Below are 26,296 nucleotides of genomic sequence, written 5' to 3' on the forward strand. Positions count from 1 at the left end.
GGGGATTTCCGGGATTTTTCTCCATTCGGGAGAACAGCGGGAAAGGGATTAAAATACGGGGGTTTCCCAGGAAAAACGGGGTACTTGGCAGCTAAGGATTGTGTGCATGGCAGGGTCTGTTCAGGGTACAATTTAGGTGCCAGGCTCTTCCTTCCAGAGGGAGAGGGAAGGGAAAACAGCAGATGAATTTTGAAGGTTGACTACTATTCCACTATAGAACTAAATTATGAACCCAAGTCAAATCTGAATTTGTAAAGAATTGTGGGTCTTTCAGAATTGAAAGACTGGGTCTGATGGTAAAGAGCAAAAAGTGTTTCTGTACTGTAGCATGTAATACTGTTAAGTTGATGATCAGAATAGTAAATAAAACTTCATAGACTTCATAGACACTTATTAGAAACTGAGTTCAAATCATAGCAGCTTCACATCTTCTAGCACAAAATATTTATCATACAGGGATTTGTTTCAGATTCTACTGCTTGATTCATATTTAGTTTCAGATTTGATTCAGATTCTACCATTGAAGAAATATCTCTTCCAAAAGGGAGCTGGAAGTTTGACTAGGTGGCCAAAAATGCAGAGCAAAGCACAGGGACACAGTGAACAACTGTGCAAAAATTATTGTCACCAAACCAGTCAGTGAATATTTAATCAACAATTGCAATGGGTGAAGAGCGAGAGGAGCCTGTAATGACTTAGATAAAACTTAAATTGTCTGTATTAAATCCTACCATTAGTTGCATATATGTCACAAATTTCAGAAATTCACCCCAAACGCACACTCCACACTCCTTCCTTCCTTCCTTCACTAATGTCAAAAGTGAAAAGGGACTTAGCTATAGCCAGTTATGACCATTACTTTCTGGCACCCTTATATTAAATAATATCAACAACATATTAATTTTCATCACCAGCATAAAGCTTTTGGGATTGAGGAATGGTGGTGGTGGTGGTGTGTGTGTGTGTGTGTGTGTGTGTGTGTGAGAGAGAGAGAGAGAGAGAGAGAGAGAGAGAGAGAGAGAGAGAGAAATCTGTAGCGCCACAGCAAACTCTTTCTTTTCAGACAATGTTTGGATTGGGCTAAGAATGTGATTCTGCAAGTCACTTATCAACTTCAGGTCCCTCTTTTAAACAAATTGATAGAGATCTTTTGGGGAACCAAAATAAAAGGAAGCAAGCAGAGGAATGGGGAAGTGTGCTCCCTGGTGCAGAAAAATGTGGTTATAGGATTATGCTACATGTAACAAGTCAGTGAATAACAGGGTCAGCCCAATACATTTTGTTGCCTGAGGCAAAGAACAAAGTAGCATCCCCCCCCCACCTCTACTCCATGCACAGAAGCTGAATAGACAGGCAGTTGAGTCTGGTGATGGGATAGTGTTCTGCAATGGTGTGAAAGGTGCCTCACAGGCCACAAATCACAATCACACACACACACACACACACACACACACGATATCCAAGAGCTTAAAAAATGCTTTAAAATGGAATGGCTTTAAAAATGCTGCAACACACAAGCACAGAATGTGGCTTCCTAATATATTTCTTTCACTTTGCTCTTTCTTCTTGCTTTTTAAAGTGCAGTTCTAGCACTTCTGGTTTAGAAGATATGTTGAAAGGTATACAGTATTGGCAACAACGCCCCGGTGAAATCTCAAAAACTGGCAGGGTTGCCGAGTAAGATTTCCAGGGTCAGAGTGCAAAGATTTGCAACATGTACACTGGTTGCAACGTTGTATTTTTGGTTCACAGAATTTCGGTTACCATAGTTCCAAAATCTGTGCAGTGTCTCAATAGTCCTGAGTCCCTCACACACAGAATATCCAGAATTTCAATAAACCACACTTATGCATACCATGAATAGGGAGCACCATGATTTATCCAGCCAAAAAAGCAGCCTGGCATTTGCTCTAGAGCAGGGGTCAGCAACCTTTTTCAGCCGTGGGCTGGTCCACCGCCCCTCTGACCATGTGGTGGGCTGGACTACAGTGGTACCTTTACAACCGAACACTTCGACTTCCGAAGGTTTCGACTTCTGAAGTCGACAACCTCCGGAAGTCTTTTCACCGCACGTGTGTTGTGTGCCTGCGCAGAGCGGTGCGTGAGGTCGGCGCATGCGCAGAAGTATGAAATCGCGCTTCGCGCATATGCCGAAGTGGCGCCTCGACATCCGAAAACCTCGACTTACGAAGACGGCCGCGGAATGGATCATCTTCGTAAGTCGAGGTACCACTGTATATTTTTTTTGGGGGGGGGAGATTAACAAATTCCTATGCCCCACAAATAACCCAGAAATGCATTTTAAATAAAGGCACAAATTCTACTCATGTAAAAACACTAGACAGGCCCCACAAATAACCCAGAGGTGCATTTTAAATAAAAGGACTCATTCAACTCATGTAAAAACACGCTGATTCCCGGACCATCTGTGGGCCGGATTTAGAAGGCGATGGGCTGCATCCAGCCACCTTAGGTTGCCTACCCCTGCTCTAGAGTGAAGGGAGTACTGAGGAAGAAGGGATGGCAAATCCCATGTGAGCTGCCCTCCCTCTGCAAGGCAGCTAAATGTGCAGTGATATCAATAGGTTCTTGTGTCTTGAGCCATTTTCCATATGTTGGCTATAGGGTCTCCCTAAGGGGATGCCTCCTAATTGAACCATATCTCTACATTTAAAAGCCCCCACCACAAGAATCCAGGGAATTGGAGTTTGTTAAGGGGAGTGCTAATTGTAGTTCTAATAAACAACAATTCCCAGGAATCGGGGGGGGGGGCAGGGATGCTTTGAATGTGCTTTAAATATAAGGTGTCTATGCAGCCCTAGTGCAAGTCTTAGTGCACTTGGATGGGGCTATTTGTTCCTTGATCACTAAGATTAATCTACTGCCCCATTTACTACCATTGTTACACCCTGATGTTAAGCTCTTTGTAGCATATTGTGAGCTTCATGGAGTCTTATAGGCTACAAGAATTCTTAAGTTAGGACTCCTATAAAATTATGAACATCTGATAGCAACATAAAGCTAACTATTCAAGTCTATGCAACACTTTCACCAGTACAAAGGGTATATGAATATTGTCTGTAAAATTTACTGAACCCAACAAGAAGGACCAAGGAACTTTTTAATGGCTCTGTGATTCCAGAAGGTGTGACATAGTGCATTTTTGTCTGAAAACGCTTCTCCTTTTTCTAGCATTACTCCATATGTAGAAATAATGCAATGGCAGCCAAGAAAAATAGGGACACGGGTGGCGCTGTGTTCTAAACCACTGAGCCTAGGGCTTGCCGATCAGAAGGTTGGCGGTTCAAATCCCTGCAACGGGGTGAGCTCCCGTTGCTCGGTTCCAGCTCCTGTCAACCTAGCAGTTCGAAAGCACGTCAAAGTGCAAGTAGATAAATAGGTACCACTACAGCAGGAAGGTAAACGGCATTTCCATGTGCTGCTCTGGCCACATGACCCGGAAGCTGTATGCCAGCTTCCTTGACCAGTAAAGCAAGATGAGCGCCGCAACCCCAGAGTCGGTCACGACTGGACCCAATGGTCAGGGGTCCCTTTACCTTAACCTTTTAGCCAAGAAAAACCTGCTATGTTCCTGTTAAAATGACCTGTAGACGTTGGAAGCAAACTCTTACTGATTTCATTGTGAACAGCTTCTCACCTTCCTTTAATGGTTCTGACAACATTCTTGTGAGTCTACACTATGAAGGGGAAGAGGAAGAATGTGGAGAATGGTTTATATATCTGTTATGTTCAAATGAGTGAGTGGGATTAGTGAAGAGTTCAGAAAGATTACTGAGATAAATTGGGGACATCAGAAATTACCGAAGGTTCAGATTTCAGCTTGTGCAAACTGTCATGGCTGTTAATGTATACATAGCTATTAGTGTGGAACATATTAAGGGCTGATCAATATCTGGACCCCTTGAATTCTGTCTCTGCATGGACAAGCAAAAACACTTGCTTTATAATCAAGCTTCCATTAATTCCGTAACATGCTTAGTAGAGAGAAGAGCAACTTCACACAAGACAGACACTGTAGATTATTTGGCAGAAAGATATAACAAGGCCTGTTTGAATTCTGTGATGAATTAAAAAAATTAATTCATAATTCTGAGCCGAAGTACGCTACATTCTGCAGCATGAAAAGCAGAATTTTGCAACCTATATATTATTTTTAAGATTTCCCCGATTTCCCCTCTCATTGTGAATGATTTATTCTCCTTCTACCAGTCACACAGATAGGAAGCTTTATTGTTTACTGAAGCTGCACACTCTGACCACTGGAAACCTCAAGCAAGTCCTTTGGCTTCTGACATTTCACTAGCTATTGCTCACACACTTTCAAGCATATTTTGCAATAAAAGAGCTAGAGAAATGCTTTTTTTATAAAAAAAATGAAAGCCAGGAAACTTAGGGATCTTGAATTATTCCCAGTGAATAACACATACGGCTGCTTTTCTGATCTATGGAATTATGGCATACATACGGTGTGTGTGTGTGTGTGTGTGTGTGTGTGTGTGTGTGTGTAAGCAAACCTTTTATTAGCTTTTTGGTGTATCTTAACTCTGCAAAGTGCATAATTGTTTTCATAAAATAATTTTCATATTTTTTTTAAATTCAAGTAAGCAAGAACCTGCCACTTGCAAACTTTGGAATTTGGCGATAAACTTTGGAAGTCGAATTCAAAAACTGGAGAAATAGAGCTGATGTGGAAACCCTCAAATAAATAAGTGGTTTCTGAAAGCCAAGGGATCAGTCTGTTCTCTTGAGGATTATCCTATGGATGAATGATATCTGGTAATGGTAGCAATGTAATTAACGAGAATAATCCTGTGTATGGATTTTAGATAATAACATAACAGGCTCACTGTACAGTATGCTGCGAACAAGATAGAGTGGGGGATGGGACACAGGTGTGCTTGGCAAGGAGTTAAAAGGTTAGGAGTAAAATGAAAAAAGAGTGAGGAACAGGGCCAAGGACAGTGGACTGAAGGTAGCAGACCCAAAGCAATGGCTGTCATACGAAGCCAACTGCATATAAGGAAACTGGATACATCTAAGGATGTATGTGGCAAAACAGAGTAGACCATCCAACTTGGGACCATGGGCCAAGGACTCCAAAATAGTTGAACTGGTGTGATTTGAAAGTGAGGGAGACTTGACTTTTCCACACCGATTTCAGCAAAGCAACAACTGTGCAAGATTTGTTGCATGAACTTGATTAGCTTAATCAAGGAGTCTCAATCAAGGCAACCGGAAATGAGCAACCTCATAAACTGTAATACGCCGCTTCGCGTGAAGCATATGCATAAGAAATATGCATCGTAATATTCCAGCGGAAGGAAATTAAAACACACAGCAGTTATGAGATGACACAGCTGAAATAAGAGAATTTATGTAGCACAAGATTGATGGCGTGTAAAAGACACACTCACAGAGCAGCATGCATCAAACAAAGCAGAAGAAAGGATGTCCTAGACTGGAAATGTAACTTCAGCTTTGGCAGCTCACATCGGATGGATTTAATTCTTAGCACCGTACCTTTCGAAGAGGCTTGAGCTTGGTCTCCATTATGAAGTCATACTTGCAGAGTTCACAGCAGCGTGTGTCTGAACTCTTAATCCATTGATGCAGACAGGCCTGATGAACAAAACGCAGGGTCCCTGTGCAGCGACACGGTGTGATGAGGGGGCTTTCGTCATCTCCCTCACAGTGACAGATCCTGACAGGAAGGACAGCAACAACGAGTGAGCCAAGGTAGAGTTTATTTGCACTGCCTTTCATACCAAGGGTTGACATTCAAAACTCTCTGAAAGTGCTCAACCTTTGAGATTAGATCTGAGAAATCTATTCCTTTTCCTGTTTGTTGCTTAGTTACTATATGTTCCATTTTTAGCATTACTCAGACATGGAAACATACAAGGTTTCCCCAATGACACATACCAAGCTCTCCTTCTCCCACCTTAATATTTATATAATATGGCTAATTGAACCCAGCAGCTCTGGGCTTGTATGCTCCTTCTTGCATGGCAATTCCATGCTTCCGACTTTGGTTTGCAAATTTGCCGGCTCAGAAAAATGGTTAAGTGTTGTTTTTTTGTAAACTAGAATAGGAACTACTGTGCATGATTGGGATGGGGTATGTAGGCCCAAGGCTCCTGACCGCTTGTTCATGGGACCTGACTTTGATGTTCCACAAAATGATTTACTCCCTAGGACCATAGGCGAACTCTCCCACTTAGATAAATGGTACCTAGATGCATCCTTAACTGGACTGAATCCTGCCTACTGTTGAAAATTAAGTTCAATACTCTCTAAACAATATGCAGTTCACACCAGAATTCTATGCATGCTTACTTGGAATTAAGCATTAACTGTGTTCAATGGCATTTGCTGCCATGCAAGTGTACACAGGATTGCAGTTTATGGCTCTTGGAATTCCAATGCATATCCTGGTCATACGAAGGAAATGCAATCTGCATCTCATCTAGTTTTGTGCTGAAGTTGCAACAAGCTCTGAGTAAGATGAAGTCACCTTCAAAGATGGGCTATTTTCACTCAAAAATGTGAATGGCTACAACTGCAAATGTGCATCCAGTTTTAATTTAGAGGGAAAGTATGGCCCAACTATTTGGTTGTGGTCCTGTAGAAGTGCATAGGTTCAACTGAGAGCGAGTATTGTGTGGTGGTTAGTGCTGAACCAAGAGATCAGGGTTGGAATTCCAACACAGCCGTAAAACCCAACACTACCTCACAGGATTACTGTCAGGAGGAAACGGGGAGGAGGAGAACTATGTGCACCACCTCGACCTGCTTGGAGGAAAGTTGGGATATAAAGATAGTAAAATGTAAATATATGGGATTTATGAACAAGTAACTATGGACGCAATCCAGTTCTCATGAGCTCAGTAAATGGCCTAGGTGGTTTTTTTTTGGGGGGGGGGAAAGAGACCAACGGGTTCCCACATGGCCCTAGCCAAATCCATTACTACCCACCCCATCGACAGTGCCTCATCCTTTAGAAACAACTTACCGAAAAGTGGGGAAAGGGGAGGGGAGGAAGTTTTCCTTGGCATACTAATGCATTTCCCGATTGATCCTGTTCCTTAAGGGCAGCATTATTCTTCATGGATTTCCTGTCTGGAAACTGTTTCCTTCAATGGTAGGAAACAGTATGAAGCCCATGTAAGATCAACACATAAATCCATCATCAATCTACATGTGGGTTTCACTCGGTTTCCTACATAGAAGGTGTTTTCAGTGCAGGAAATCTGTAATGCGTGAAGCAACCCTGAGTAAAAAAGAGTAGTGATATGTAGGGAAGTAACACCCCTAGCAGCTAATTAACTTTTGTGAGTGTCCTCATGATTTCGCCGGTGCTCCAATAGCAATTTCTAAGTCGTACCCTTTGCCAGTTTAGATAAAACTTTTATCTCACTGTAAAACATTACACGAAGAGAGCAACATCATTTTCTTTTTAAATTAAAGCCATTTCCCAAAGGGGAAATACAGGCTTTGTTCATTTTAATCCCAGCTATATATAATTTATTTTACAGACTTCAGTGTTTAAGCCATTTAGAATTTAGACAAATAAATTGGGTACCCAGGAGTACTTTTCAACCACTGTCAGAATTGTTTTGAATTTTAACAGCTAAAATATCAACCTAAAATTCCACTGGGATAGACAAATAAAATGACACAGCCACTTTGAACACACAATGATTCTTCAATAGAAACACATAACACAAAACACTGAGTGAATTATAAATTAAAAACGTATAATGAGAATATTGAGTGCTGTGGCAATAGAAATAATGTCCAGAGGAAATGATTATGGAAACAGCTTTAAACATATTAAGTGCTCTTGTCTTCCGTTTGTTTTTGCTCTGTTTGTAATTTATTTCCCCATAAAAAGATTGGTTGATAATGATGGGGTTTGCCTAAGGACGGAGAGAATAAATATGTTTGTGCATGGATGGAGCATGTGAAGGATAGTGGGAGAGCTTGAACTGCTTTGTGTCCTCTTGACGAGCTCCTTCCCCACCATTACTGAAGACTTGATGTAGCCTGAGCTACAGAACCAGGCTGCTTCTGTGCCTCAGGTTGTATAAATACAGGTTGTATGAATAAATGCCCTCTTTGTATGCATCAATAAGAAATGTTGGGAAGGTTACAGTTACCACGCCTCCTCCACTGTTTGCAGTTCAATGCTGGACCAGCCCTAAGAGCAGGGAAAATAAATACTATACAAGGAGTCATGCCATAGACATAGAAAGCACTGTGCCAGCAGCTACTGCTTCTAGAGAGACTTTGCTTGGGTGTCACCCACTGAAAAGGGTAACAGGATTTGTTTATTACAACCCCTCCTTTGCTACACTCCCCCAAAATAGCCTGTTGTATCTCCAGGGGCTCAAAAACAGGGCTCTCTTTTCCAGCTTTGTGTTGAGTTTCGGCAACTCTTTTGTGCGTACTGGAACCTTTTGTTGTCAGAGGCGACAGGTGGCACAGTGTTGCGTCCCAACAACTTTGGCATCCCGAAAAGGTGTACCTCTTTTTCTAGAAAAAAAAGCACTGCTCAAGAGGATAGCTGGAGGATAAGAAACAAGGACACATAGGTAAAATCCACTGAAAGCACTTTTACACCATTTCAACAATTGTGGCTTCCCCCAAAGAATCCTTGGAGGTGTAGTTTGTCAAGGGTGCTGCAAATTGTTAGGAGACCCCTCAAAAAGAGCTATGATTCTCAGCACCCTTAAACTACAGATCCCAGGATTCTTTGGGGGAAGCAATATCTGCCAAGGTGGTATAAAAGTGCTTTAAAGGTTTCAAGTTGACAAAACTTCATTGAATGGCAAAAATGCTTTAGGAGGCGCCATGCAGCACATGACAGCTTTACGCCGTGCAGGGAATCTCTGCCCTAGGGATATACCAGAATTGCAGCTAAAGTGAACAGTAATAGAAGCTAAATTACCCACCCAACAGATTATTCTTCACTCAGAGAAAGAAAGATAAAACACCTCCAAGACAGGCTTATATGGCAATGCCACTTCTAAATGTGGGAAGGAACCTCAGCCTTGATGCTCAATGTAAGCTGGGTTTCTCTATCATCAAGCTCCAGAATCATTTTCACATGGTAGCACTGAACCTAAAACTTAAGATTCCCAAATACCACCAGCTCTATGGCTTTCTTTGGATTTGCAGGTTGAATGAACAGAATACTTCTGACAAGTGTGAGTCTTGTCATCACAACTGAATGACGCAGCTTGGATATGGCTTTCAAGTCTGAAAGCAGAATCCCATGGAGACCATGTTGTTTTACAAATTACCTGGTTGCAATTATTAAGGTTAAAGCCGCCAAATCTGTTGTCCAATAACCTCCTCACAAATATGAGATCAAACAGCTGGAAAACACACCATGTTCCCTAAGATGAAAACAATGACAGGTTGTTGTTGTTGTTTTGCAAACTTCATCCTGTCTCCTCCTATAACTGGAATTGCATATCCCCAACATACTATAACTGAAAATACAAACTTACATGGGACAAGGAAGGAAGTGTTCAAGGAAAACAAGTGGGAAGACGAGGAATTAAGATCAATTGCAGCAAGTTCTTGCTGACAAAAATCATCACAATGAAACACTGTATGCCATGGCAGGTAAGAATCACATAGTTCCATAAACTCATTGCTAGTTTCTGTGGCAAGTGGAAGTGTATGTGGACTTTACTGTCTGGAAGATTGGATTTTTTTTCCAAGTTGGTCTTTTTAAAAGTTGGTCTTTAAGGTGCTACTGGAACATCTTTCAATAATTTTTTAATCTTTCATCATTGTTATTCCCCCCCCCCCCCATGTTTGTGTATTTTGGGGATAGGCATGTTGAAAAATTCCAAATGGAAATGAAAGTAGAATTTGCTCCTGTTTTTGTCAAAGCTTCAGAATGAAAATAAATTCAGTGAATACAATTTGTATTTGCTCACAACATTCTTGTGTGTGTGTTCTTAAGCCCCCTACCAATACGTAATTGATTACCTGTGAGCCACAGCATTTTGGTTTCAGTTACATGAACATTGTACTTGAACATTTCCACCCCTATTGTTTAGCCTGGGCGCTGAGATCCAGCTCTGAGGGCCTTCTGGCAGTTTCCTCACTGCAAGAAGTGAAGTTACAGGGAACAAGGCAGTAATGAAACTGTTTCATCATTTTATATACCAGATTTTTAGAAGACATCTGAAGGCAGCCCTGTTTAGGGAGGCTTTTAATGTTCAATAGATTATTTTATTTCATTTTTCTGTTGGAAGCTGCCCAGAGTGGCTGGGGAAACCCAGCCAGATGGGTGGGGTATAAACAATAAATTATTACTATTACTATTACTATTATTATTATTATTATTATTATTATTATATTCTGTTCTTTTTTATATAAAATGGTTGCTTTTGTTTTTTAGAGTGTGTTCTAAGCAAAAAGGTTCAAAGTTAAGAGGAGGGTCAAAAGTTAATTTGGTAGTTAAGAAGGAAATGAAGCCTCAAGATAAAAGGAGGTTGGGCTGCCTAACTAATTAGGGGAATCATAGAATCATAGAATCGTAGAGTTGGAAGAGACCACAAGGGCCATCCAGTCCAACCCCCTGCCGAGCAGGAAACACCATCAAAGCATTCTTGACATATGCCTGCCAAGCCTCTGCTTAAAGACCTCCAAAGAAGGAGATTCCACCACACTCCTTGGTAGCAAATTCCACTGCCGAACAGCTCTTACTGTCAGGAAGTTCTTTCTAATGTTTAGGTGGAATCTTCTTTCTTGTAGTTTGAATCCATTGCTCTGTGTCCGCTTCTCTGGAGCAGGGAATTGGACTCTATCTTCCCCCCAGTTGAAATAATGTATTTAAGCAGGGAACTGAAGCAAATTAGACAAAAGACAAGCTGAACTATAAAGTTATAAACTACGCTTGCAGCACTGTGGAAGAAAGATGCCATGACAGAAGGCCACAAATGGATCCAGAAGCAGAATTCTGAGAGAACTGGTTAAGTATTGGCTTAGTGAGGCAAGCAGCCTAGTATACGTTTAGCTGGGTGCTTATTTTGCTCTAATGGGGAACTGATTAAACTATTTTTAAAGTTTTAATCTTAAAGATCCTCTTTAAAAAACCGCTGACTTGCCCGTCTGCTTTGGTAAAAACCACATTTGTTTGCATAGAAGCATAAATATGGCTTCTATCTTCTTATTCATGCCACACTTACGGTAATTGCTTTCTCACTCCACCCAGTATTGGGAGCTGGCTTGGCCAGTTTGAAAAAGAGGCATGATTTGTAGAGACAGCGATGGGAAAGGATATCTGCTTGGTGGCAGAGGCAAAGTTAGCAAAGAGGAGGAACTGCGTTTGCTGGCTTGCCTGCCTTCCTTCCTTCACTTTCAAAGTGCAGGCTAAACCTCATGCTGTCACAAATTCCCATTCAGGTATTTGAATAAGAAGGGGGAGGGAAATTGGGCAGGTTGTTCTAAAGCAGGCATCCCCAAACTTCAGCCCTCCAGATGTTTTGGACTACAATTCCCATCTTCCCCAACCACCGGTCCTGTTAGCTAGGGATCATGGGAGTTGTAGGCCAAAACATCTGGAGGGCCGCAGTTTGGGGATGCCTGTCCTAAAGTGTATGTTTGGAAAAAAGAAAAGGGTGGAAGATCAGATCCTGTATACTACAAAATCTTAAGGGTAAACAGCTGATTCAAGCAGGGCAATGAGAAAATGCGTTTACAAAAAGCACACCAAAATTGACTAATTTCCTTCCAATGTGAAGTAGCTCTAAATGAGTTCCTCCTCACTATACATACATCAGCAACATATTTTATGATGACAGAAGTACTGTATAGCCTGACTCAGTAGATCAGTGTTTCTCAGCCAGTGTGCCTCCAGATGTTTTGGGACTACAACTCCCATCATCCCTAGCTAGCAAGACCAGTGGTCAGGAATGATGGGAGTTGTAGTCCCAAAACATCTGGAGGCACACTGGTTGAGAAACACTGCAGTAGATGACTGAAAAGCATCCCCTGTTGATCCAGTCACTTCGTTCTCAGATACAACAAATTTGCATTCATAAAGTACTGTACATGGTTCTGTTTTCAGTAGTCTATGTACTACATTGCTGTTGTAACATACAAAAAGGCCTTTATGGAAGACAAATCCCTTTCACCTGACCCCTACAACTAAGTTTGGAAAATATCAGACCAAGTCAACAAACACACTGAGCTGGCAAATGCACTAGCAGAATTCTCAACTCTGTTCCACAGCAGATCCAGTTGACATAGTATATTTGGACTTTCAAAAAGCTTTTGATAAAGTACATCACTAAAGACTCCTGAGTAAGCTTAGCAGTCATGGGATAAGACATGGGTGGGCAAACTAAGGCCCGGGGGCAGGATCCGGCCCAACTGCCTTCTAAATCCGGCCTGCGGACAGTCTGGGAATCAGCATGTTTTTACATGAGTAGAATGTGTCCTTTTACCGGTAATTAAAATGTATCTCTGGGTTATTTGTGGAGCCTGCCTGGTGTTATTACATGAGTAGAATGCTTTTGTTTAAAATGCATCTCTGGGTAATTTGTGGGGCATAGGAATTCATTCATTTTCCCCTCAAAATATAGTCTGGCCCCCCACAAGGTCTGAGGGACAGTGGACCAGCCCCCTGCTGAAAAAGTCTGCTGACCCCTGGGACAAGAGGAGAGGTCCTCTTGTGGATTAGGAACTAAATAAGCAAAAGGAAGTAGATAGTAGGAATATACGGTTAGTTCTCCTGTTGGAAGGATGTAGAAAGTGATGCCCCTCCAAGGACTGATACGTGTTTTTTGACTTGTTCATAACATATTGTTATGTGTTAAGGCGGTGGTGGCTAGGCTGTATGCCTGAGCCACTTTTAATTCATGGATCCAGCACAGATTCAATTCCTGGAATAGCCAGGCTAGTTTCCTAGTGAGGTAATGACCCTTTAAGTATGGGACATTAAGGGAACAGTCTCCAAGGGCTATTAAAAAGGATTGGATGATGGTGCCTATTAGCCACAATGGTTATTTCCACCTCTGCTGTCAGAAGCCAGTATGGCTCTGAATACCAGTTCCTGGAAATCACAGGTGGGCAGAGTGCTGTTGCAAAAGCTATATTCTCTGCTACTGAGCTGCCAGTATCTGGCAAGATATTGAGCTGCCAATATGTGGGTCCATTATACCCAGCTGGAACCATCTGAGCAGGCAGTGGTCTAAAATCCTTCTCTAATCCAACTGTGCAGCTTTCAGGTGGCTCTGCTGGATTTCAAGATTACCACTTGTCCCAAGTATGATGAAGCAGAGGCACCGTTGTTCAAAAGGTTAGTGGTAGATTATGTGCAGTCTGCATTAACCACTTAACAGTATAAATAAAATATGGTTGATGGATGAGGGACAATCATTAATTGATGCATCCAGCACTCTTTTCACATCTACAGATTAGTTAACTGATTGATCAGTCATACTGAAAAGTAGCAACAACAGGAAGAAGCAGATGCAATGGGACTATTGCCAGAGTCTATTTTAAAAAGGTTGTTTCTTGGACTCCTGAACACTTTACCTTTCTTTATAAGAAGTATGCGTACCCTTTTAGTTTTGGTATGCAAGTTAAATTACCCAATGTTCAAATGAGACAGTGTAGTAGATAATCTCTCTCTTCTCAATGAATATTTTATTGCATTTTTTCCTTCTTTTCAAAGAAAATGATGACTATCAGAAAACGGACTACAAATTGGCTTTTGACTCAATGCAGGAATGTATCTTTCACTAAAGTAAAAACAGGAAAGGCTGTTTTTAGCTGAATCAGTATTATTGGGTCATAAATCTCTCCTACTTGTTCTCTGATAGTTTAACAAGTAAGATAGCTTACTGGTGATAAAAAATTAGCATGCAGCAGTTTTTGCAGCATTTACTCTACACGTACTTACTACCTCTCGGTGTGATACATTTAGGAATGATTACAAGATATATATCATTGTCTTGGAGAGCTCAGTTTGTGTGCCAGCATGGAAAAATAGTAGTCTAATTTTCATTACGGCTGAAGAGACAGAATAAATAAATGGAGGCCTGCCGGATCAGACCAAAGGCCCATCCAATCCACCACCCAGCTCTTACAATGACCATAGAAAAATGCCTATGAGAAGTTTGCAAACAGGATGTGAATGCAAGACGTGATGTTGTCATGCAACACAAACACATGCTCCAGGAAGGTTGGCCAATCATAGCTTCCAGGTTTGTGATACCCATCACCTCAGGAGTCATCATTGATTCAATTTTTTATACACAATGATTATTTCCATTCCAGTCCATTAATATATGGCCCAGTCCAGACCTCACTATATATGAGGTCCAGATGATAACAGTTGCACACTTCCTGTAGACATTACTATATTTACACTATGGTAGATTACAGCTGTGACACAATTAAGTACACAGGCTGATGCATGCAACTAAATCTGTCAGCTCTTAAAACACATTTTAAAGCAATAACCATGAAATGCAAACTCCCCAGAGAACTCTGCTTTGTGAATGAGTCCCCCAACATAACTGCCCCCTTTTTTAAAGATCACATGGCCTAAAATGGTGAACATGGTCTGAGTTATAAATACAAAGTCATGCTTCACTTGGTAGGCTTTGATCATGCATATGTCTTGGTGGTAGGGAGAAGACAGGCTAAGATCTACAACAGGATCTGCTGCCTCTGTGATCCTGCTGCCTGAGGCAGTCGCTTCATCTTGCCTCACAGGTGAGTCAGCCCTGAGCTAGAGCATAATTACTTGCAGATCTGGGGGGAAAGGAAAGCTGATTCTAGCACAGGCACTATCTAGCAACTTTTTCCTTTATACAAAGTAGTTCTAACTGGTTGATATTTTCACATTTGCCCAATTTCTATATGTCAAAGGCAACTGATGCAATCTCTACATCCAAAAAGTAACAGCTGATTTTGAACCTTATCCACTTATATGACTCAAAACATTCCCTCATTTCAATTCCACTTATGCACATTTCTGCCTAGGTCATCACAAAAGAAAGCCAGCAGATCTTTTAGCAACATGTAAGGACTGGTCACACAATGATTACGTGGACCATTTACCCAAGTCTAACAAAATTAATGAACTTTATACTTTCTTTGTGGTATGGTAAGGGAGCAAAACGGAGATCTTGTGGTATCTGCTGCTGTTGCTTTTCAGTGGATTTTAATGTTGTGCATTGTATTTTTTATTGTTAGATTAGCTGTATTTTTTTTGAAATTGCATTAAATTACATGGGGACTAGAAAGGTGGGATAGAATTTTATTTTAGTTTTTTAGAATAAATAAAACTGGAGGAAAGCTTATTATCACAAATCTCCGACAATAACTAACTGGATCAGGACCAAAGGACCATCTAGTCCAGCATCCTGTTCTAACAGTTGCCTATGGGAATTTTGCAAGCAGCAGCTGACTGCAATACCTTAGTATTCTTCCCCCTTCTGATTCCCAGAAACTGTTATTTGGAAGCATATTGCCTCTTACAGTAGAGGCAGAACTGTAGCTATCATGCCTATGTTCATATTATTATATAGCCATAATAACTTGCATAGTGCTACTTAAAACTATAGATTGACGACTTCAGCCTAGGAAAGTTGGTATTATCATATATAAGTTATAATTCATATCATCAGGAAAACATATATTTTTCAATGCAATAGTGTTCTTCCCATGCACACAGCATATCAAAAGTCCCACCCCAAAATAAAAGGAGCACTCTGAAAGAGGATTCTATATCCTATTGCATTTTAACAACTTTTTAAAAAATGACCCAATATCATGTCTCAAGATGGTTTTTGTGATTCCAAGATTAAAGTCTGTAAGAAACTCAGACTACCTGCTGCTGTTTAGTTGCTAAGCATGGTTCTTACGTATCTAGACACCCAAAGCAGTATGAATCAGGGAGGAAAAACAACAACCAACCATCTCCTTTATATAATTCATACCAGTTAGAAATTCCTTTTGCATTAGGAGACAAACCTGCACACTTCGAAATCATCAGACAAGTCATCATAAAACGCAGGTTTCTGAACAGCAGCCGATGCAGCAAGCCCTGTCCCAGCAGGTACTCCATTTTCTGGAACTGACAAAATATCGCTGTCTGGGCCTTTCTCTGAACCACTTTCCTCCTTGCTTGCTTTAACTCGTCTCATGTTCCTTGAAGGCTGTGGATCCTTGCGGCTGCACTTGCCCTGGTCTTTTCCACCTCGTCGAAAGGAGCTGCTTGCCTCCACAGAGGACGGTGAGCGGCAGGTCTCTTTACGCCGTGAAATCCTTCTCCTGCGGTGACTAGGAGTGCAGCCTTCAGACTCAATCTTCTCTTCTTGCTTCTTTTCCCCACCTGTCCCCATAGTTACAAGTTCAAGGGCATTCTTCCTGGAAGAATCATCTGTCCGAGTGTTTGAAGTACTCCGCCTTCTCATTCTTCTGGGCATGTTGGCTCTCTCTCTCTTTCTAACCAGGGCCCAATGGTTCTCATCTGAAGATGATGAATCGGATGATACTTTGCGCAAGGCATTCCATGCACGATTTGCAATGTTTGAGTGCAACTTGCCATCCTTCTCTCTTTTTTGCTTTTCTGCATGCCCATTATTCTCCTCAGGCTCCTTCCTCCGCCTAACCCTTCGCTTCACTTGTTTCCTACCAGTTTCTTTACTAGCAGGACTCAGCACCATGATAGGGGTTGAGTTTTCAAACTTATCTTCTGATATGTCATGCAAGGTGGGAGGTCTAAACAAAGCAGCAAGCGAAGGAGATGGATGGAAAAGGATAAAACGAAAAGAGAGAGAAAGAAACGAAACAAATCAGGATTTTGAAATGAAAACAAAAATAATTGTGACTTAAACAGGAAAAAAGATATGGAAAAGACATAACAAAACACTGAAAATGACAAACCAAAAGTAGATTTGAATGTAAATCCATGGAGGGGGTTAGGCAAAAGCAAGAGCTATGGATCATTAGATAAAGAAGACTATGCATCAATCAGATTAGGACCACTCTTTTATCACGTACCTACAGATGTCCTGAGTAGAAGGGCAGACAGATAACCGTGACTGGCTTCTGGGTGCTGTCCCTGTGGTAGGACTGCTTGCCTGTTGAAAGAAGTTAGATAATTTGGAATCTTTATCAATGAAATAAAGAGTCGATATTTTACTGCTTTTCCACATGATTAAAACAAAAGTTAACTCGCACAGCTCTTTATGATGTTTTCACATACACACACTTCTAAAATACAGGAAGTGCCTGCAAAAGCAAAACCCTTTTGAGGAACTAAATGTTCTAAGGGCTACAGTTGCAGTCCACATACATATTTTATCTTGTTTGAGGAACAAACTTCTGCAGGCTAAAGGTTTCATTTTGCAGTTGGATCTGCCGAGAGCACAGAGCATGAAGGAAACAACAGCTGCCAAATTTCAACAACAATGAGGCTCCTTACTGGAACAAACTGCACTGCACTGATATTGTGCTGAGTAAGGGCTGAGGCAGGGCGGCCAGACCATTGCAGCATGGGAGGGCAGAAGCAACGTGAACCTTAAATACTATTTTTAAAAACGTATCATCAGAGCAATCAAGTTCACTTTCAGAAACTATATACATGTCCAAACATCTGAAGCAAAACACTTCCACAGTATGAGTGAGTCCCATCATAAAGCAGCCACAGCAATTTGCAGACTAAACTTGTTGACTTGTAAATATGTTTTGGCTAGAAAACAAGATTGTTCCATGGTAGCTAGGAAGTTACTAACAATATAGTTTTGCACATAGCCAAACTCTGTAGTTAGCTTAATTGTTAATGACCCAAAGGCTTATGTTATGCACCACCTACATTACCCTTGAACAGGCATCCCCAAACTGCGGCCCTCCAGATGTTTTGGCCTACAACTCCCATGATCCCTAGCTAACAGGACCAGTGGTCGGGGAAGATGGGAATTGTAGTCCAAAACATCTGGAGGGCCGAAGTTTGGAGATGCCTGCCCTTGAAGCTCTGAACTGAAATCATCTTTGGTATAAACCTTGTGTGTGTGCTGGCTGGAGGTATAGCACTGAAGACTGCTTAACGCACACATTGTTTCGTGGGACAATGTGAATGTCTTTAGTATTATGAACAGTTTCTGAAGTGATGATTGGACAATACACATTACTCTGAAGACATGCATGCCTATGAATATCAGGTGTTGAGGAACAAAACCAGGACAGTGCTACCACATTGAAGTCCCGCTTGTGGGGTTCCCATAGGCATCTTGCTAGCCACTGTGGGAACAGACTGCTACACTAAATGGGCCTTTCACGTGACCCTGCAGGGCTCTTCCAATGTTCTTATGTATTATCGGCACACGTTGCAAAATACTTCATTGAAATGCTTTTTAATGTAGGAAATTTGTCATGTTGAAGTAGACGAAAAGCGAAAACAATCAGGCCTATACAATATCCTAAGATTCACAAACAAAGTATTACAAGTTACAGGTAGGTAGCCGTGTTGGTCTGAGTCGAAGCAAAATAAGAAAATTCCTTCAGTAGCACCTTAAAGACCAACTAAGTTTATATTTTGGTATGAGCTTTCGTGTGCATGCACACTTCTTCAGATACCTGAAGTAGTATCTGAAGAAGTGTGGTATCTGAAGAAGTGTGCATGCACACGAAAGCTCATACCAAAATATAAACTTAGTTGGTCTTTAAGGTGCTACTGAAGGAATTTTCTTAAAGTATTACAATTAAAGGCAACACTATTTCCCCTACCCTTGCAATCATGTATTGCCGCAAATCTACCTCAGCGCTCTCAGGAATATATTTTTTCTTAATTTTGAACAACCAAAAAAATCCTTAAAATATTTCTATTATTATTATTACATTTATATACCAACCTTCCTCCAAAGAGCTCCCTCTCTCCATTGTTGATTTGTTCTCCCTCTCTCATTTTATCCTCAGAACAACCCTGCAAGGTATGTTTGGCTGAGAGACTGTGACTGGCCCAAGATCATCCAGTGAACTTCATGTCCGAGTGGAGATTTGAACCCTAGTTTTCCAGGTCCTAGCTCAACACTAACAACTGGCTTTGTCCATTACTAAAAGTCTTCTCCGTTATTTTCTTTGTCTAAAGCAGGTGTGGCTAATCTACAGGCCGCATCTGGACCCTGAAGAGACTTTCTGTAGACTCCACAAAATCTGTCATTTTTAAAATAACAGAGCAAGTGTCAGAATAACAACGAGCTATGTCCTTTAATAGAGGAAAATGGCCAGTAGGGCTCAGAAGGCACAGCTGAGCTGGGGGACTGCCACTGCTCCTCCTCCCTATATAACAGCATCCACCGCCTCACATGCTGCCCAATGGTAGGGCTAGCCTAACGTCTGATTTTTACACAGACTGAGATATAAATTTAGATGCAGATCACTCTCTCTGTTCACTTCCATTTGCATCACAATGCTAACTCAGCTGATGTGTATCTACATCCAGTGTGACAATGTGCATTGGGACCTTTAGGCTGAGTAAAACCCACTCAATTTAATAGAATTTACTTTTAAGTGGGCATGCATAGGCTTACACTGTTAGTTTTTAAGATACACCCACACTTTGCAAGCTTATTGTCGCCTGGCTAAAAATGGCAGTATAATTCAATTATAAATTTAAAAAAGCCTGAAACATTTTGGGACTCATTTTTGCTATTTAGAAGAACATAATCTATATGAGTATGCTTGATTGCTATTCTTTATTGCATAATGTTTCTTTGCTGTGGTGATCCTACCTAACACACAACCCACAGACACTGCCAGCCAGATGTGTCACATTAAACTGTGTGCAGTAGGATGTACAAATGAGACCTACGTTGGGAGGGGGTGGGAAAGAATAATTTCATGTTCTTGAGGGTTTTCTTTTCCCCCACATGCAAACATTTCAATTAACATTTCTGTAAGAAGAACTACAAAATCGGAACATTAGGGGATAGATGCCTGCTGCAGATATTGGCCACAGCTGGTGGGTATATGACACATATTGCATTCCTTCTTTTCTCAACATCTGATCAGTTGTGGCAACTCATGCGGGAGTTAGGCATGTGTATCCAGAGATAAACACAGCCTTTTGGTGTGTGTATTTCCTGTATATTTATTCAATTTTTATGTTGCTTGTTTTCATCCTGGAAACAAAGCTAGCTTAAGTAATTTGGGACACCCACTTTGTCTCCTGAAGCCTTCTGGACTACTTATTGCTTTATTATAAGTGGGCCGGCAAGGAACCACTTCCTTTTAATCCTAAATATCCATCATATGTACTGGGCATATACCTGGGTGAGGAAAGCCATGCAATTGCCAGATAAAAATCACTTCAGCTAAACAGATGTTGCAATCCCTTGCATGCTTTTATTACTTTTCTGTGAAAAGGTAGGGATTCTTTAAAAATTCAGACCCCGCGATGGAGTAAAAATGGACCAATCCATGCAGCCCACCACTATTTATTTGCAATTTTGCAATTTCCAAGCTTTTGCAGTTATTCTAATAAAAGTAACATTGTTCTTGGCTCTTTACACCTATCAAATACATATTTTATTTTAATATATTCATTTGTTTGTTTGTTAAATGTGTATACCACCCTTCATCTGAAGATTACAGGGGGGTTCAAAGGCATAAAAATACAATATAAAAACACAAAATACGTAATGAAAACGGGGGGGGGGGGAACGGGACGACCAAACGAATAACTCCCCCCCTCCGAAACTTAATATTTTCCCACATCAGGTAGTCAGAATGGTACAGAGGAAGCAAGTATATAACATGACACATAGCAACTACGCAACATGGCACAAGGATTGTATATTCACTGCCGTCTTGGAGGATGACAAACAGCTGCAGAAACAATCTTCAATTTAGTCAGACAGCTATATGACGCATTGAGTACATGATTCAAAATTATACGATTTTTTAAAAATATAAATTCTAATGCAATTGTCACATCAAAGGGAAAAAATAGAAAATATGTGCAGCACATATAGAACTACTAATATGCAAGATTAACATGTAAAACTTTGCTGTCGTAACCTTTCATTTAGCACATCATGATTGTAGGCTGTTACTTGATTGGCTACACAAAAGACTTCTATTTCAATTCATGGCAGCATAATTAACTTCAAATGGCAAATTCCTTTAATAGACACTTCATAAAAATACTTTATTTTAAAGCGCTATTTAAATGAAGGGGAAAAGTTACACCAGGGGACAGCTGCAGAAAATTCATCAACACAGATTGTATTGGTAGCATAATTGAAGGCAGCAATACAAAATTATGTTTTGCGGCAACATATTTATAAACAAAAAAGCGCATTTCTTTATGGGAGCAGGGCTATGCCTCAGAAACAGCACCAATGCTACTGGATTAGTTCTGGCCTCCTGAAATGTTTCTTTTGTCACTATGTCAGAACGTAGCAGTTACATGGTGCTTTAGAGCAGTGTTTCTCAACCAGTGTGCCTCCAGATGTTTTGGGACTACAACTCCCATCATCCCTAGCTAGCAAGACCAGTGGTCAGAAATGATGGGAGTTGTAGTCCCAAAACATCTGGAGGCACACTGGTTGGGAAACACTGCTTTAGAGCACTCGCATTCAACAAATGTGTCGCGAACCATAACTGGGTCGCCACTCCACCTAAGATGGATCACTGCAATGCTGCTGTCCCCATTCAAAAAACAAAAACAAAATCCTGGTGAATTTTTCTGAGCAAGGATGAGGTGAAGAAGTAATAGGAGCTTAGAGCCCCAGTGACTATGAGTGAAATTCATCAGCCCTGCTTGCCCACTACACGGGGCAGTTTGCTTCCTAATTCCCAGCTAGTGGTACCGTGGAGTCACTGCTCCATCTGGAGTTCTGCTACTTGAGCTGGGCCAGGGCAGAATATGTGCATGTGAAGAGGGCTATTTGTGAATTCTGATGTTCCAGCTCCAGGCTGCCGCAGCAGAGAAAACACTCTGGCTGCTGGAATAGTTTAGGATCCAGAAAATCCAAGGCTGCTCCAGTTCTGCCCCAACGCCATTCTTTGGAGCCTTACATCAGCTACGGTGGTAGGAACACCATTAGTGGCTGCCTGTTGACTGCCTATGCCACTTGTGGGTTCAGTAGGGTCCTCAATCGTGGCTGCAGACACCCCTCACCTCCTAGGCAGGCAGAGATCAGCAGTGCCATGTGGAAGGATATCTCCACCGCATATTACCACCACCACATACGCGCATGCGCACACACACAGCAAAGAGTAGGGCTCAGGGGTTAGGATTGATCTCTCAAAGGAATGGGTTCCTCCTATGGGATATCTGCCATCTTCCTTAAAAACTGTGGATTCTGGAGTTTTTTCTTATGAACCAATATGATTGCCTTTACAAAACAAAACAAAACAAAGCAAAAGAAAAGAAAACCACCATATTCTCCCCTAACTAGGCAGTGGGGAAGCCTCAGCCACCTTGAGTGTATGGAAGCATAAGATATAATTTATGGTAGCGAAATATATAGACAACTCCACTGAACTGTGACACTAGTGAAACACTCTGCAAATAAATTGGCACACACTTCATTTTCAGCCTCGCCAAAATATGATCCAAAAGCAAGGCCATCAGTTACACCAAGTTCAGTTTCAGAGTTAGTGCCTTTATTCTGGCATGTAAGGAGGAGGTGCCACGATGCGTGCATTCATTCATTCCATGACTGACACGTTAGATCACAGCTTTTCATTTCTACATACAGTAGCTTAAGTTTTGGGTTTTCCACTCTTCATTTTCGCCAGTCCTCACCATCAAGTTAGAAATGTAACTCATCCCCCCCCCCTCCGGCAACTTTTAATGCTTTCACTTGCAACATTAGTGACAGCAAAGGGGTGGGTTCCCTTCAACACAATGAATGTGATGTGTCCTAGAACAGCATTAGCTGCCATAGTAACAAGCTCTTCTCCAGTCAGCATCATTCACAGACAAGATTGTTGAAATTATCATTGTCCATATAAATTTCATCATATTTGTGTAATACTAGAAGTCAAAATCAGAAGGCTGTGGTGTTTGTTTTCCAAACTACATCATATCTAATCTAATCAGGATCAGAAACGCCTCCCTCTATAATAATTAAGGGGAATGTCTGCCAAGCAATTCACATACTTAGCTGAAAGGTACTAAAATACTGGAAGTAAAAAAGTATTGATTTGAAGACATGAATAAAGAAATCAAGGCAAATTATTCTTAGGAGGTCAATATGATTATACAGAGGAATAAGGGCATGTTTACGAAGGCATTATTGGCTTCCATTTTCCTTTTAACAGATGTACTCAGTAATATTGTTATAGCTTTTAGCAAGTGCATTTTGGTATGTGCAAGTCAGTTGCTCAATTTAATAAACATCTGTTTATTAGCCTGTTTGAAAACAAGCATAGTATAGTTAATTGTTACATAGGAATGCATTATGTTTTTTATATGCCTCTTTGAAAAGTCCACACATACCAAACCTTTAGTTGTTTATACAGATCATATCCCAAGTGGGTGTGATGATGATGTGTCTAAGTCAAGATGAATAACAACAGGCTTTTCATGCACAGCCATTATATTTATAATTTTTTAAAATAAATATCTACCATGCCTTCTGATTAAATAAGTCACTCTACTGAATCTGCATGGCAATTTTTAAAAATGCATCTTCACTACCATCAGTTTAAAGAGGTCAAGTGTATCCAGAAACAAACTGAAAATATTCCAATGCAGTTTAAATCATTGAAGCTGCAAACCATTTTAAACATTCTGAAATCTTACTATAAAACACAGCTGGTTTAATCTACCCTTTAAAATCAATGGGCATAACCAGAGTCAGACAAAAGCCATGGGCATAGCCATGGGGGGGGGCAGGCCTTTTGTTAGGGAGGGCATAACCTCAGATAACTATGTATTTTTATTTGGCAATTTCCCCTCCCTGCCCCCCTGCTACGCCCATGCCTGCTGTGTTTTTTGGGAGGAAAAAGAAAATTCTAAGTATGGAAGCAAGAGAAAATGCCTAGAACAGTTTAAGGAATAAACATGCTTGTTCACTATTAGAGATGTTTGCACCTCTCCGAACTGGGAGACATGAGTCACAGTACCTGCCCATCCTTAGAATAAAAAACCAACCCAAAACCGGGGGGGGGGGGGGCATACACATGGTTGCCTTTCTGGAGTATATGATTACTTGGTTGTGATTGAGTTGTATCTACCTTTTACTGTTAACATTTAACTAAAAAAATTCCATCAGGCTTTTATTGGCACGTCATATTTTCTCTTTATCACTTATTAGTGAAAACCAAATTATTAAATGCCAAGCTCATATTTGTGGCCAACTGACAATGGATCAGTTTAGAACAAAACTGACTCGTTCTTTTTTACTATGTGCTAAATTTTAAATATGTGCAATGAAGAGAATCAGTCTTTTAAGAAATCCTTTCACTCCCACACATCTGAATGTGGTTATAACAAGAACTATTCAGTACAGCAAACCATTCATTTAAAAAGAAGATTTTTTTAAACAAATCCCTCTTTGAATTGCTTATACTTCTCACTGAGAAAAGAGGGAACCCTCAAATTATGTTTAACATCAGAAAAAGAAATAAAATATGTGAACATTTTCATACAAGCAGATAGTCTCACACACATCAACATATTACAAAGAGTGGACTGTACCACACCGAAAAGAAACAAATCTAGATTCTTCTGAAACTGCTATTGACATATTATCTCACACATTTAAAAAGCAATTAAACATTTAGAAAGAAAACACAGAGCAGGTAAAAAAAAGCAGCATGCTTTACACTGTAGAAATAGCTATAAACCTCTGTTGGGAGAATCAACACTAAAATGTAAAATAAATAAATTACAAAACGTAATGTGAAATTATAGATAGAATTCCTAGATTCTCCTGCAAAAAGAGATAATTTTCTCCAAAATGGTACACCTGCTCTCACTGTTTTAGATAAAGGACAGTTAGGTAATGATCCAGCCCCTCCCCGAGCTACACACAGGGCCGGTGCTAGGGTTTTTTGCGCCGTAGGCAAAACATGACGCATTGCTGACGCCCCTGCGTCCCCTCCATAGGTGGGAGGAGCGCAAGCCAAAAGAAGAGCTCAGCGCCCTCCCACTTATGGAGGGAACACTGTGAGCTCCTCAGCGGCGGCTGCAACGAGTGAGTGGCGGCAGCAGCACCAGCGGCCTTAGCCGAAGGCTTCAGCTACGGGCGCTGCCGCCGCCACCGCTCGCTCACTCATTGCAGCCGCCGCTGAGGAGCTCACAGCGTGAGCTCTTCTTTTGGCTCGTGCTCGTCCCGCCGGCAATGGCGTCTTCGGAGGCGCCTCCGGGGCCGCCCGGGGAAGAAGAAGCGCTGCTTGCCGCGCGGCTGACGGGGAGTGCCGAGGAGGAGCAGGCAGATCGCAGCCCTCTTTCATGACTGGGCGGGGAATGGCCGGGCTCCGTCACATGTGGGCATGTTGCCGGGCGTGTCTTCCTGCTGCGTCTCGGAGAAGGGGCGGCGCCCAGAGGCGCCTGCAGCTTCTGATTGGCTGCAGGAGTCAGCTTCCAGGAAGACGTGGGCAGCGGGCGCTGGGCAGGCAGCGCCCCTCAATTCTGGCGCTCTAGGCAGCTGCCTAGTTTGCCTTTATGGACACACCGGCCCTGGCTACACATGAGGTAGGAGGCTGGGACTCATCACTATGGCAAGCACTCTCTGCATGCATGCAAACCTACAAAAATATTTGAGAAATAAAATGTATTTCCTTCCCCACCCCCTTGAGGCAGAGAGATGCATGTCCCACCCCTGAAAGAAAGGGGGGAAACATAAATTTTCTGTAACAAATGCCATCCATATAAACAAAACACCAGCCGATTAACAGGAGAAGTGGACACTTTCCCACCTTTCCGTCACTTGTGCAGATTCACATACTGCCAGCAGAAACCTTTATTGTGTGTTTGTGTGTGAAGTTGCCGCTGGCAGGTAATTCAAAAGAAAGCACTACATTGTTTGAGCTCTTCTCTGAAGTGTCTTTCCACTGTATAAATGAATATCAAGAGGAACAGTAAATTTGGCAGGTGGGGGGAAAGAGATTTACAATTGCTTGCCTAGGTTGGCAGGTTTACTCTAGAAGGCTGCTGCTTTCACAAACACCTAGCAACTACCATGCATTCAGGTGTAATAAGTTACTGCTAATATTACCCTCTGATGTAGTGCTAACCTCCTTGTACTGTATCTTGCTCAGCAGCTTGGTCAACTAT

At 41.4% G+C, this 26,296-nt stretch overlaps 1 protein-coding gene across 3 annotated transcripts in view; it reads right to left on the reverse strand.

Annotated features, from left to right (window-relative positions):
• Window positions 1–26,296, reverse strand: part of MARCHF1 (membrane associated ring-CH-type finger 1) — a 125,625-nt gene that overhangs the window by 19,130 nt on the left and 80,199 nt on the right. For 2 of the 3 annotated variants that reach the window (XM_060278683.1, XM_060278682.1), the window contains 3 exons: window positions 17,065–17,144; window positions 16,033–16,782; window positions 5,542–5,722 (listed from right to left, as the gene is read on the reverse strand). In XM_060278683.1, the coding sequence (XP_060134666.1) occupies window positions 5,542–5,722; window positions 16,033–16,782; window positions 17,065–17,144 (1,011 nt within the window). The remainder of the gene's footprint in view (window positions 1–5,541; window positions 5,723–16,032; window positions 16,783–17,064; window positions 17,145–26,296) is intronic. The other variant, XM_035111599.2, reaches the window with a different exon arrangement.

Source organism: Zootoca vivipara, chromosome 9 (genome assembly GCF_963506605.1).
Source record: "Zootoca vivipara chromosome 9, rZooViv1.1, whole genome shotgun sequence".
NCBI lineage: Eukaryota > Metazoa > Chordata > Lepidosauria > Squamata > Lacertidae > Zootoca > Zootoca vivipara.